The sequence below is a fragment of the Choristoneura fumiferana genome, chromosome 9 (genome assembly GCF_025370935.1).
Source record: "Choristoneura fumiferana chromosome 9, NRCan_CFum_1, whole genome shotgun sequence".
Classification (NCBI taxonomy): Eukaryota; Metazoa; Arthropoda; class Insecta; order Lepidoptera; family Tortricidae; genus Choristoneura; species Choristoneura fumiferana.
Genome location: NC_133480.1, coordinates 2,197,276 through 2,212,107, shown reverse-complemented (window position 1 = coordinate 2,212,107; position 14,832 = coordinate 2,197,276). Strand labels below are relative to the sequence as shown.

General features: G+C 40.3%; 2 protein-coding genes across 2 annotated transcripts in view; one reads left to right on the top strand and one right to left on the bottom strand.

The window, feature by feature from the left end:
- The window catches only part of LOC141431432 (uncharacterized), a 38,197-nt gene extending 36,654 nt beyond the window's left edge, over window positions 1-1,543 (top strand). Inside the window, exon 17 of the mRNA XM_074092607.1 lies at window positions 1,440-1,543. Within this exon, the coding sequence (XP_073948708.1) occupies window positions 1,440-1,543 (104 nt within the window). The remainder of the gene's footprint in view (window positions 1-1,439) is intronic.
- Window positions 1,544-3,176: 1,633 nt separating this feature from the next.
- Window positions 3,177-14,623, bottom strand: LOC141430955 (large ribosomal subunit protein eL6-like). Its single transcript, XM_074091858.1, is given in 8 exon segments — window positions 3,177-3,373; window positions 4,327-4,361; window positions 4,364-4,514; window positions 5,925-5,966; window positions 5,968-6,097; window positions 12,923-13,074; window positions 14,015-14,168; window positions 14,535-14,623. Coding segments are annotated over 7 exon segments (819 nt in total). The 5' UTR covers window positions 14,162-14,168; window positions 14,535-14,623; the 3' UTR covers window positions 3,177-3,211.
- Between the last annotated feature and the right edge of the window lie 209 nt (window positions 14,624-14,832).

The window sequence follows — 14,832 nt, the reverse complement described above, 5'->3', positions numbered from 1 at the left end:
AGCTTTATATTAGTCTCGGCTGGAATAGCAATTGCTGGCTTCGTGTTAGTTAAACGGACTCGCAAGCTCGTCCGATTAATACTCATACTCAGCCAGCAATGGCTACTTCCAGGCCACGACAATAATCTACTATTGATTTAGTAGTAATATGATATGTCTACTGCCTATAGGTATATTAGAAATGTTCACAACTGTCGAGATAAAAACATACAAGTACTTTCACACGGTACATCATACATGTCAAATTGAAAAATCTTCTATAAATTTACAAAAACAAAAGCAATTTTCTGACCCTAGCCGCGATGTATTTATAGAGACCCCCTCCAAAATTTCACGCTGCGACCTCGCCTGATACAGCTACAGCTACAGCTAAACCCGAATGCAGGTTCTATGGCATGCGTTATGGAAATCTCCCGTACCCCTAAGGATCCATCCAACCCGCTATAGACGCCATGGGTAGGCTGAAAAGCACCCAGTGGCTTAACTATACCATCTGGGGCCCGTGGCAAATTCTTTTGATGGGGCCCTATCAGTAAAAATCGTCACGTTGTACTTAGTTTAATTTTAAGTAAAATAAAATACTCAGGTACAATGTTAAAAAATATTTCCGAGCTCGCGGCCTCTTGGGCCGGGGCCCTCTTGGGTCGGGGCCCGTGGCATTTTGCAAGCCCTGCCACCCTATAGTTACGCCACTGAAAGCAGCGCTGGCAGCTTCTGCGTGAGCGCAGCATTAGTTGAGTCTGCTCCTTTTGCCGCAGGACAGACTAGTTATAAAGTTCCTTAAACTAGTTTTTCAGGGTTTCCGGAGCCAAAATGGCAAAAACGGAACCCTTTATAGTCTCGCCATGTCTGTCTGTCCGTCCGTCCGCGTTTTTTTTTCTTATCCAACCCTAATTGTGGGGTGTTGTTGGATAGGTCTTTTAAAACCATTAGGGGTTTGCTAAGACGATTTTCGATTCAGTGATTTGTTTGCGAAATATTCATCTTTAAAGTGCAAATTTTCATTATAATCGAGCTCCCCCCCCCCTCTAAAATCTAAACCGGTGGGTGGAAAAATTTGAAAAAAATCAGGATTGTAGTAAGTGTATCAAACTTTCAAGGAAAACTATAACGGCTAAGTTTGCTTGAGAATTATTAGTAGTTTATGAGTAAATAGCAGCCTAAGGTATAAAATATACCTAAACTTGGAAGATTCCGTATAAAATACGAAATCTTTAGAAAAATATTACTTAATTTTTTCGTAATGGCTACGGAACCCTATTTCGGGCGTGTCCGACACGCTCTTGGCCGGTTTTTAATCTGTGCTAGGTATATTGCATTTTTACCTGTATTGTTTTATTGTTACTGTCGGCAAATAAATATTTTCTTTCTTTTCTATCGACCATTGAAAGTGATCCTTTAGTTCAGGGCCCCACAGTCACGATCAGCGCTGTTTCCAGGCGGCGTGTACGCACGTCTCGAGGCGGAGTGGCGCGAGCGTCACGGGCAGCGCGCACGCGCCGCGCTCTCGGCCCGCCCGCGCGCCGCGCCCAAATACAAGTGAAACACTCTTGTACCCAATATAAACTGCGAGATAACTGTAGTTTTATTGTAGTAATTCGTTTATCGCTATCCCGCGAGAGCAATGTATTTTCTGGATAAAAAAATATCCTATGTTCTTCCCAGGACCTTCATACCAAACGCCAGCAGTTTAAACGTGAAAAAGTATAATATTAGTGAAGTAAGGGTTTAATTGTTACTCCAAAGTTGGACATTTGACCTTCGTATAGTGCCAGCGTACGCTGTATTTGTTAGTTGCTTACATTGATAAAGAACTGGAAAAATAGCGCTGCTGTGTTCTTGCATTTAGCGGATTTCTAAGGCTAGACAAGACTAATAGATGCTGGAATACTTTTATAGTAAGTACGTCCCAAAATGTCCTAGTGACTAAATGATACCTAATTGGGTCAATCAACTTATGTATACACATTAGCATGCTTAACCCTGAATAAGGCAGGGGCGATTTAACGACCACATGCATTGAGTTGGAAACTAGTGATGTAACGAATGTCATTTTTTGAACATTTCGCGAATGCGATATCTGCTACCGACATTCGCGAATGCGAATATTCAGTTTTTCGTTTTGGCGCCAAATTATCTGTGGCAGTCTCGTTCGAACGAAGTGCGTTCCGTTTGTACTTTGTTCAGAGAATTACCCAGTTTATACGAACCATCGCAAAGTAAATAAATAAATAATACCAAATGATTAATGAAGACTGATAATGTGATTACGAGATAAGTTATTTTTTTGTATAAAAAAACATAAAGAATGAATGCATTTTGATTTTATTAACCTATCTATTATCTAATATTGTATTTTTTCTGATATTCATATTCGAAATCATGTCGGAATTACATTTGCCACGAGTTTTGCGGTGAAGGAAAACATCGTGAGGAAACCTCACAACCTGCGAACAATTTAATGGTGTGTGTGAAGTTCCCAATCCGCACTGGGCCCGCGTGGAACTATGGCCCAAGCCCTCTTGTTCTGAGAGGCCTGTGCCAGCAGTGGACGTATATAGGCCGGAGGAATATGCAAAAATACGCGAATATTCGTTACATCACTATTGGACTGGAACTGAATATTTGGATGGCTAAGTGATTAGAGAACCTGACTACGAAGCTTGAGGCCCGGGTTCGAATCCGGGTCGAGGCAATATTTGTATGCATAATACAAATGTTTGTTCTCCGGTCTTGGATGTTTAATATATATTTAAGTATGTATTTATCTATATAAGTATGTTTATCCGTTGCCTAGTGTCGTTGCCTATGGACACTAGGAACGGATAAACATACTATATAGATAAATAATATAAATTAGTAATGAGCACGATAAGTCTAAAACAAAGGTACAGTTTGATTAATTCGAGTTAACACTTAACAGATGGGCGTGCCTTCAGTCAATTTTCAACTTTGACGTCATACAAATAAAGTATACCGCTACCCACGTTTACAGATATGTAAAAACTATTTTTTTGTATGACGTCAAGTTGAAAATAGACTGAAGGCACGCCCATCCTGTCAAGTGTTAACTCCAAGGTCTCCAAGTAATCGTACAGTACATAGGTTGCTATACAAGACAAATCATGATTTTCTTTGTACTCATACGTGTTCCCAGTAAAAATGAAAAGCTGGCGTTCGTCAACGTTCTTTATTGACATTATATCTTAGTCTAGAAGCGCATCCTGTGCGGGAACTGCGAGGAGCGAAGCCCGAAGGCCGCCTTGAGGTACCCGCGGAGAGACTTGCGGTCGGCGCGCGCGCTGATTGCCTTCAGGATCGCCTCGTCGACGACCTTCTGGTCGCTCTTGCGCTGCTCTGATGGAACGTATTTCTGGAAATTAAAGAAATAGTGCATTACTGCAGAGGCCGCCATGCTCGCACAATCTCGAGTATATTTGTCGCACTGCAGGGCATAGCTTTCAGAATGAAAGGGCTCATCAATAAATGTAGCCTGGCTTATCTTTGAGAAACGCGTGTCTTCGAGTTCCAGCGTGAGCTTGCTCAATCACCCAGCTAAATCTTATTTACAAATAGCGTTTACCCGCAGCTTCGCACGCGTAAATCATTATATACAGCAGTTGAATTGAAATTCCGGGATTTTATTAAATTCTCGTGGGAACTATGTGTGGGCCGCCTATGTCTTATTCCAGAGGTCCAGCTATCAACATACCAAATTTCATGACTCTAAGCCCAGCGGTTGTTATTTCGAGATTTTATCCCTATCCCGTGGGAATATAGGGATAAAAAGTATCCTATGGTTTAATCCAGATGGCCAGCTATCTACATACCAAATTTCATGACTAAGCCCAGCGGTTGTTATTTAGAGATTTTATCCCTATCCCGTGGGAATATCGGGATAAAAAGTATACTATGCTTTAATCCAGGTTATAAACTAACTTTTTGCCAAATTTTATCAAAATCCGTCCAGCCGTTTCAGCGTGAAGAAGTAACAAACATACTCACTCACTCACAAACTTTCACATTTATAATATTAAGTAGGAAGTGGGATAGCCAATTTAAATTCTTGATTAACCTCTTCGCGGCCTGAGTCATCCAGTTGTGACAGCCAATGGAATACCACACACGCCACGGTCATCTATACATGACCAAAATTCAACTAGAAATCAATCTGTCTGCAATGGAATTAAAAATCAAGTTCATTTGTCGCTGGTTTTTCTGAGGCGTACAGAGCAACTTCGTTTGTTTTGTGCGGTGAAGAGGTTAAAGTTAAAACCTCATATGTCTGAGCACTTACTCACAAACACCTATCAATTAAACAACAACATACTCTTTCTTTGTGGCAAAGATGTCCTCCCCTGTTTGCGCTTGACGCTCCGCTTGGCGGACTTCTTGTTCTTCTTGAAGTACGCGTCATCTAGATGCGCGGGCAGCGTGAACGCGCTCAGATCGATGCGCGTGGACGTGCCGATCACGTAGCGTTGCGGGATGCGGCGCAGGGGGCACGAGTTTAGCTGGAAACGGGGGAAATATTATGTTACATGCGGTTGCTGTAGTACATTGTGTCTTAAGGGCGGTAAATAAGAAATTACGAACGAGAGTCTACGACATACAATGTTTTTCATCACACTTGCGAGTAAAGAAAAAAATATAATTGTTCAAAATATTGGCGATACCTTGGGCTGCGCTCTTGGCAGCGCCGCTCTCCCTCTCCCGCAGCATGCGCCTGACGTGCGTGTGCGTGTGGTCCTGCAGGCCCCCCATGCACGTGTAGCAACAGCGCGCGCAGCACCATCAGTACGGGCATTGACTCATTTACCGACCTTGGGCTTCATGACAAGAAAATTTGTACGCGCAATGACTCATTTACCGACCACGGGTTTCATGACAAGCACATTAAGGTCGAGGGTTTTATTTGGGGGGTTGCAACCAAGGTAGCCTGCATGTTACGACACTGTTTACGAGCAAGTGTGATGAAAAGAATATTCGCATTCCACTAATTCATATTATAAACTAGCTTTTGCCCGCGGCTTCGCCCGCGTGGAATTCGGTTATCGCGCGCTGGTCCCTCGGAAACTGTGCTTTTTTTCGGAATAAAAAGTAGCCTGTCACTCTCTGGCCCATAAACTATTTCCATGCCAAAAATCACGTCGATCCGTCGCTCCGCTTTGACGTGAAAGACGGAAAAACATACAAACACATAAACACACACTTTCGCATTTATAATATTAGTACTTTTTTGAGTTCTTTTGACCTTCCACCTGTTTACGAGGTACAGTCACAATTTAATTTGAGAACCACTGAAGATCGAATATCTACAAATTCTACAATACATTACAAAACAATAACTCTTTATTGAACACCCACCCATAGTAAGCAGTACAGAAAACAGGCATATCCAAGGCTCAAATACCGGTTAAATTTCCAAAACGTTATCATGTACTTGGCGCTAAACCTTTTCATTTTAGTTTCGTTCGCGAAACCGTTATTTTTAAACCGGTCTTTAAGGGAACATTTCCATAAAATTCTTGTCAAATTAACCGGTTTAGAACAATAAAAACCGGTATATTCCGGCGCAGGATAAACGTCGACGCCCGCCGCCGGCCGGCCAGCTGCCACTCGTGCGAATAAACCGGTTTATTTAGGTTATAGTTAAGTTCGGAGTTAAAACGAAATAAACCGGTATTTACCGCTATTTTATAAACCTGTACCGAGCCTTGGGCATATCTACAATATTGCTGTAGTCAAAGTCGAAATGATGAATCGAACTGCAGCAACTGCTAAACTATTGGACAAGAGGGCTAAAGTTGTTCGCCCGTTTATGTGTCCATAAAAGACATTTCCAGTAAAAAGACGTCCATTGCTGGATATGGGCCTCCTTCAAATGCCTGGCTAATATGATGATTAGTGTGGATGGTACTCACCGCAAAGGGTCCAGTGACCAGCAGAAGACCACTGGCAGCACTCTCCAGCTAGCACGACGCGTTTACCGGCGTGGCGACCTGCCAGCAGGATGCAGACGGTGCCCACGGTAAGGTTGGGCCTCGTCCGGCGCACGTGCTTGCTGAACGACTTGTGGTGGGGGTGAGAGACGATCCTGCAATAACATTTTAGTTAGGAATTTTTATTAAAACTAAGTTCACTTCAGCTCTAGTTTAACTGTAAAGCATCTATAAATATACCTAAATCATGTCTCCTTATTCACCAGGTTACCTCAAAAGGTTTTTTTTAGAATTGAATCTTTTACTAGTTAATACATGTTCTGTTGTCATTTTTCACCGACGAGCCGAGACGAGAATTAAAATTTGTATGGCGGGGGGGCCACGGCGGCTTGCGGGAATGCATATAAATTTCAATTCGTCTCGCCTCACAGGTGAAAAATCACCATTATACTTGAAAAAGTATGCTACGATCCAGAAAAATTAACACAGATATTAGAATCAGTGTGGCGTGCGCAGCGATTACGCTCGGTCGCGCTTTTTTGTTTACTCTTTTGAAGTACGGATATTTTGCGTTTTACGCCTCATATCATATTTCTGAGTGTGGCCTATTTGACTATAATGACTTTATGTTTAAGTGTTCGAATAAAATAACTTAATTAGTGGTTTAAACAATAATTTGTGTGTAAATACAATATTTGGTAGTTTTATCAAACTACCCTCAAGTAGTGATTATGAGTGATTTGAGCCAGGAGGCGGACCCTGAGCCGTTATGTAGTCCTGAGATGTCTCCAGGAGCAATCAGGAAGGTTATATTCGGCTCTGACGGCTCCACTCCGCAAAATGAGGAGGAGGATGGACTCATGGTTCTCAATAACCAACGCGTCGCGGACTCCGTGACTGACTCTACAGAGGTTCGAGGCGACAAGCGGCGTTTGGAGGAAGAGGAATGTGACGCAGATGATGATGGTTTCATGGTCGTATCCAGAACCAAACGTAGAGATGTACGACGCTCGCCCTCTCCGACTAGACCACCAGGGTACTCTGAGAGCACTATTCATGAGATCTCTGTTACTTCCAAAAACGCCCTTCCGAAACAATTGGGATTTGCGAAGATTCTGATGAACCACAAAGTGCAGGGAGTATTGAAAGTGACATATAAGAGTCCATTCAAGCTGTTGATTAGATTTAACACCAATGATGATGCAAACAGTTTTTTGGCCAGCGAGATAACAAAGAAATATGAGTGGATATGTAGAAATACAAATGAATTATCATTCTGCTATGGAGTAGTGAGAGATATAGATATGGATATTGATGAAAAGGATTTAAAAGAGATTTTTGTAAGTGATTCGGGCGCAGAGATTTTAGCCATCAAACGATTAAATAAAAAAAGTTCGGACGGCACGTGGGTAAAGAGTGAAACAGTACGCATTTGTTTTCAAGGCTCAGTTCTGCCCACGTACGTTAAGGCGTATGGTTGTCGTATGGTGGTGGATTCGTATATGTACCCAGTGACACAATGCTCCAAATGTTGGCGATTCGGCCACGTCAGTCATGTATGCCCATCCAAGTCGCAAATCTGTCCCAAATGCGGTGAAAAACATGAAAATTGTGAAACTAAAGTGTTCAAGTGCGTCAACTGTAAGGGGAATCATTTATCTTTGATAAAAAGTATGTGCCCAGCATTCCAGAGAGAGAGACGAATTCGCATTTATATGGACAAACAACTGCACATATAAAGTAGCCTTGAATAAAATTACACAAGCTAAGAAAAAGAACACTGATCCTTTAGAGAGAGACAACACAAACAGGGGAAGCTACAAAACCGAATCCCAAAGGTCCAATACCATTAACCGCCGTAACCTCGAAGCCCTCTTATAGAGATATATGTGCTGGTGCTTTTACTAACAATTTTAATTTTGAAGAAGATATATCAGAAACTGAAATATCAGAAATTGAAATAGAAGAAAATATACCCAGGAAGCAAAATTTTGAGAGCAAAACCAAATCCAAAAACAAAAAGACCCGCAAGTATAGGAGAAGCCAGAATCACGACAAGAATGCAGAGGAAGTGTCTGATACAGAAACCGTCCCTCCTTCCGGTGGCGGTGACTCTCCTCATCAACGTAAAACACCCAGAGATAGAAAGTCGTTAATAGAAAGGTTTTTAGACAAAATAAAAGAAGCCTTATCCACAGAAGGTGAATTGGAAGATAAAATTAGAGTTTTGTGGAATTTGTCTGGAGGGAAATAAAACATTTAGTACAGAAATATATAACAATAGAGATGCTGTTAAAGCTGTTAGGAAATCAAAACAATGGCCAGTAACACAATAAAAAAGAACTTAATAAGTATCTATGGAATGCTAATAGTTTGAAACCTAAAGCTAAAAATTTTGAACTTATATTACACCAAAATAAAATTCATATGGCATTTGTGAGTGAAACTTGGCTTTCCGAAAGGAATGCTGTTAAGTTTAGCGGATATAACGTAGTAAGAGCAGACAGGGACGACTCGTATGGCGGTTTGTGTGCTATTATACACAGATCAATTAAATTTACGCAGAGACCTTATAGTTGCAATACAACTAATTCTCAAATGCAAGTCATGATAATTGAAATATTTAATGTCCCTGGTCTCAAACATATTATATCTATATATTGCCCTCCTTCGGTGACTACTACTCAACAGGATTGGGATACGATCTTCAGTTTATTTAAGTCAGAGTGTCTAATAATTGGAGACATCAATGCTCATCATGCCCTATGGTCGTGCAAATCTGATAGAAAAGGAGAAACTGTATACAAAGCTATGTTTGAAAATGACTTCATATGCCTCAATGATGGTTCGCACACTCGTATTAAATGGGTTAACGGTAATTTACAGACATCTTCACCTGACGTCTCATTTGCTACAACAGACATCGCTACTAATGTTGGGTGGCAGACCACTAACGAAAATTTGGGCAGTGATCACGTGATATTAAAAATGAACTGCGGCTATATCAGATCCAAGTTGTTTGCCAAGAAAAGAAACTATAAGGAGGCGAATTGGGTGGAATACAATAGGGAGTCAACAACGGTGTTTGGAGGTCCAGTCCCTGATGATGTCCAGGCTGGTTACGACTTGTTTATGAAGAACATCCAATCACTGGCAGATAAACACATTCCTTGGATCAAAATAAGCGAGGATCCTGCATCAACGTTTCGACCCAAACATTACTGGGACTCTCAAATATCCAAAGCTGTTGCAGAAAGACGTCTGGCTCTAGCAAGGGTGCGACGTAACCCTACTCCGTCAAATCTTTCTTGCTGGCAAGATAAGGTATCAAAAGCCAGTGCCCTAATAAAAAGGGCTAGATCGAAGGCTTGGAAAGACTTCTGTACGAGCATCGAACATGAAACCTCCGCTTCTGCCATGTGGAGAAAGATGAGATGGATGAAGGGAAACGCTGGAGGATGTGCTGGTGTCGACCCCGACAACGCCAGGAGTCTGCTTCATTCACTAACCCCAGATGGTGCAGTTGAACCGGGCCCATTATTTTTCTTACTTGCAACCTTCCATATTAGAAATACCTATCACCCTCACTGAATTTACAAATTGTTAAAAAAAAAAGGACACTTCTCCAGGGATTGACAATATATCATACTCTATGATATATAATCTTTCGAACCAAGCTAAATCATTTCTTTTAAAATTATTTAATCTTATAATTGAGACCAGTATTGTCCCGGATCAGTGGAGAGACGTCCAGATAGTTCCCCTACTTAAGCCGGGAAGGGACCCTACCTTGCCGTCTTCATTGCGTCCAATCTCCTTAATGCCTTGTCCATGTAAGATTTTGCATTTGATTCTTATGAGGAGAATAGAATGGTTTGTAGAGAGCCGGGGTCTCCTTCCCGGCTCATCAACGGGCTTCAGACGATCTCAGTCCTGTTTGGACAATTTATCCTCACTAACATCTGATATCCAGCTTGGATTTAGCAAAAAACAACCAACTGTAGCTTGTTTTCTTGATGTTGATAATGCATACAATAATATAAATATAACTTCATTAATCGCAACTTTACAAAAGATAGGCATAGGTAATAAGATATGTAAATATCTATGGAATTTTCTTTGTGATAGACGTTGTAGAATTTTATTGAATTGTGGAGGCGATCCCTTGATGAGACATACACACCAAGGATTAGCCCAAGGAGATCCTTTATCTCCGCTTTTATTTAATATTGCAACAATGGAAATAGGTAACAATATTAATGAAGTTTGTGTGTCACAATATGCTGATGATTTTGTGTTGTATAAAACAGTAGAGAGAGGGCAGATCATGGACACAGTTGTTTCTCTTCAATCTGCTATTGACTCTATGATTAAGCTTCTTGAGAATGTTGGTCTATGTTTGTCTGAGACTAAATCGAATGTTTGTGTTTTTAAGAGATCAAGAAAAGATATTAATGTGAACATAGATGTCAATGGCAAAGCTTTGAAGGTGGTTTATAGAGTCAAATATTTAGGATTATGGCTCGATTCATCCTTGAGATGGGGAGTCCACATTAATGAGCTCTGTGAAAGCAATTATAGACACATAAATGTTTTGAGAGTTTTGGCAGGACGGTCATGGGGAGTTCACCCTAAACATCTTAGGCGCCTATATATATCTCTTTTGAGAAGCCGCCTGGACTATGGTAGTTTCATCTACGGAAGCTGTGCTAGCTCTCACCTGAAAAAATTAGACATTTTGCAAAATAGAGCCCTAAGAGTGTGCGGTGGTTTCATACGTAGTACCCCGGTTATAGCAATGGAGAGTGAACTCTCCATTCCTCCTTTGGCCGTGCGTCGTTATTGGCTGGGTTGTAGATTTTTGTTAAGAGTGATTTCAAGAACAAACAGCTCCATTGTGACTGCGATACAGAGCATTTTGGCCAGTCGAAATTTATTTACTGATGGAAATTTTCCTCTATTAGCAAGCATCTATAATGAGTGGAAGGATTTGCCTGTGTATCGCAGTGACAAACTGGAAATGTACTCTCTGAGCACTTGGATATCATCTGTTGACGCCAGGGCATGCATAATTGATAAAATAGACGACATTGTTGCTCCTAAGCGACATCTGCAGAGCCAGTCATTAAGAAATAGTACTCTGAACATGCTATGTGTGCGATATAACCAAGCATATAAAATATACACAGATGGTTCAAAGTGTGTTCAGGGAACTGGAGCAGCTATGTTTGATCCACAAAATAACGTCTCACTCATGTGGAAGCTTCATGATGATACATGCGTCATGAGAGCGGAACTTGTAGCCATCAAAGAGGCTTTGAATTATGTTAATAACTTAGGCAATAATTCCCCTGTTGTAGTATTATCTGATTCAAGGAGCGCACTACAGCATCTTAGTCGATGCGTGTCCGGTCAGAGAGGAATGCCTATTGCCTATGAAGCGCTCCAGGTGATTCATGAGATGATCTCTGGAGGCAAGTCTGTTAAAATACAGTGGATTCCTTCTCATGTAGGGTTGGCAGGAAATGAAGCAGTGGATAAGCTTGCGAAAGCCGCTGTAATGGATGGCTCTGTAACAGACACTGTTCCTTTGCCAGTGAACTTATTCCCAAAATCAAAAGAAGAAGTTTACAGAAGTGGGAATACCATTTTGGTGAACAGTGTGTAACCAGGGGTGTAGGGGTCTGGTACAGAACCATCCAAGCTAGTCCAATGTGGACACCTTGGTTTGACTCTGCCAACCTTACAAGAAAAGTGTTAGTATCTGCTTTCAGGGTACGTTCTGGACACATCCCAACAAACAAATTCTTACACATGATGAGAGTTAAACCGTCACCTCTGTGTGAGATTTGCCGGAAGGTAGATGACTTGTCCCATTTGTTGTTGGAATGTGCTCGGAACGCAGACTTAAGGAGAAGGGTACTTGGGGGTTTGGGCCCCATGCACAATGGCCAGGTCAATTGTTGGCTCTCAGAGCCAACATCTGGCAAAGCCATTTGCATTTACCAATTTTTTAATATGTCCCTTGTGTAGGAAACATGAGCGAGCACCCATGAGGCTGACATGATCACCTGGAGTGTTCAGCCTCAAAAAAAAAAAGAGAAAAAAAAAAAAAAAGATATTAGAATACTATTATTAGACTAGAATACAGAAAATATGTGATGAAAGTGTGGGCGGTCAGTGCCCAGCCTACAGTACCTACTACTGTGGCTCTATAACTATGATCTGATAGCAAGTTTCAGGCATCATTACCACTGTCATAGCTAGGTAACCAAAGGCCCTGGGCCAAAAAATAAACTAGAGCCGCAACGAAACTATTGCGTCACACATATCATTCATAAATTTGCTACAATTGACTTTTTGCAACTTCTTTGATAACAACTACAATTTTTCTAACACATTTTTAGAAACAATAATTTTCTTTCTATTCTAATTAAATTTAAACTACACACTAGGAAAGTAGTGAATCAATTTTCACTAGTACTACTTCCTGGTTACAATAGATTTTTGTCCTGGGATAATGTAATATTTCTAGAGATTGCAGACATAGTTGTGGGCAACTAGTTGACTATACAACAAGTCTCTAGCCTCTGGAAAATTTTAAATCAGTAATTTCTCCGTTAATACTGTGGAGTTTGATATGAGGCATTGCACATGTTAGAAATCTCATCTTTGTCTAGAGGGTAGTGATAGTGATACATTGTATTTAAAGGGTCAATCAACTTTTTAGTGTTGTTATTCTGTCTCAGTGATTCAGAAGACACCAGTGATACACTTGCTTAGAAAAATGTTTTCAACGTATAAATACTAGCATGCTTAGATGAGCCATGAAGGAATTGCCCTAAAACTGTCAACTAACTTTTCGGGAATTGTACTCCATAAAATCATACTTTAAAGTGACCCAGGAGACGTTACCACGGCAACCAGCTAAAACTTTGATTGACCCATAATCATTACTTGTGATCAACACAATGACATACTTGTCCTGGGTGGGGTAGAAAGACCTCCTTTTCTTCAGCAGCACAGTACGGGATCCTCCGTTCTTGTCGCCGCCGATCTGCTTAACTACCACGGAGGGCTTCTTGGGCTTCTCGGCTTTTGGGTTCTTTTTGCCAACAAACTTGTATAAAGCCTGGAAAGGAAATTTTGAACATGAAAAAGGGTGCACAATTGCTTTAGTGTTACTTTCTGATGGTTCATATTTGTTGCTATAACCTTCTGCGCTGCGGCCCAAAACAAATTTGTTTTATGAACATTAAACTTTGTCACTTGCGAGTTGTTGTCAAATAACAATGCAGTCCTCTATAATGGACTCTGGGCGGTAGGAGCATAAGAGGAGTGCTTACAGAGAGATAAAAAGTAGTAGTTCATTCAAAAAGGGGAACATTAACCCTTTTAATCTTTAATCAGATTTTTTTTTTCAATAATTATGTTGGTTAAAGTAAGATTTAGGGCCTGTTTCACTACTTGTCGATTAACTGTAAGTGACGGATATCTGTGATGCCGTCTCTGTTTGTTTTGTCCAAATAAACAAAGATAGCATTACTTTTATCTAACACTTGGGGCTGTTTCACCATCCATTGATTAGTGTTAACTGACGGTTAAATGTGATGCCTTCTCCGTCTATTTGAACAAAACAAATAGAGATGGCATCACACCTAACCGCCAGTTAACACTAATCAATGGATGGTGAAACAGCCCCTTAAATTTAATCGACAAATGGTAAAACACACCCTGTCATAAAATGTTTTTTACTCACAAACTATAATGAAGTCATACAAGACCAATTAATGATATTCATGATGTCTGAAGTTTCGTTTTGATAAGTGAAAAATACATCTATCTCAATATCTAACTCATTTTACATCTATTTTAAAGACCAAAAAGCCACATAATAAAGACATTCACAAACCATATGATTTGAAAAGAGCACATCTCCCATAGGTTTGAGGTTAGACTTAGCAGTCCCTAGTTACCATGAGATTTTCAAACTATATTTTACAATTATACATTAAATAAAGCACATTGAGATAAAAGACTAAACTGATAAAACAAGGTTATGATCTACATACCTTCTTGTGGAACATTTTTGACTTGGAGAATCGAACTACTCCATTGCCCAAATCGTAATTCCTGGGTTTGCCAACCTTGGCCTTCTTGACGGCACCTGTGGGCGGTGCGGCGGGCTTAGCCGCCGCCTTGGGCTGTGGTGGCGCCATGACTTAACTGCACAAACAAAAACCAACCTCAATCACAACACCTCACAACTACAATTTTAGGTTATAATTTTATTGACACGCATAACATTATGACAAGTCTAGAGAAACTCTTTCTTTCTTTATGCGAGGGTCCTATTGCAAGCTATTATCGCACTGTAAATGCAATTTATTCACTGCACAAGCACTCGTTAACCATGAACGTCAAACTTTCAACTTTGTATTTAATGTTTTGCTTTTCGTTTAAAACGAAATATAACATAATATCACTTATACCTAACGTGTAGGTCAGAAATTATACGTAAGATAAAAGTAATATCACAATTTCGGGCTTATTCAAATGGATTTATTTTCAATAAATACAATCTCAACTCACATTCCAACCGGGCTAAAGAAAAAGAAATTGACAGAGATGAAATATTTGTCTATGGGGTTTTAGTGATGTAACTTTGTAACAGTTACCGTTACCGGTTTTCGGCTACGGTTCTTTTTGGCTTTGGAGAATTAAGTTTTGACAAAAGTTAGTATACATTTAGAAAATCAATAAATAATTATACTTTAATTAATTTAAAAATAATCAATAAATTATTTTGAAAACTAATTTTAGTTCGATAAATTCAGAGAATTGAAAAAGCGGTTGCATGATAATCTGGCAATTCCAACCAAAACGTCAA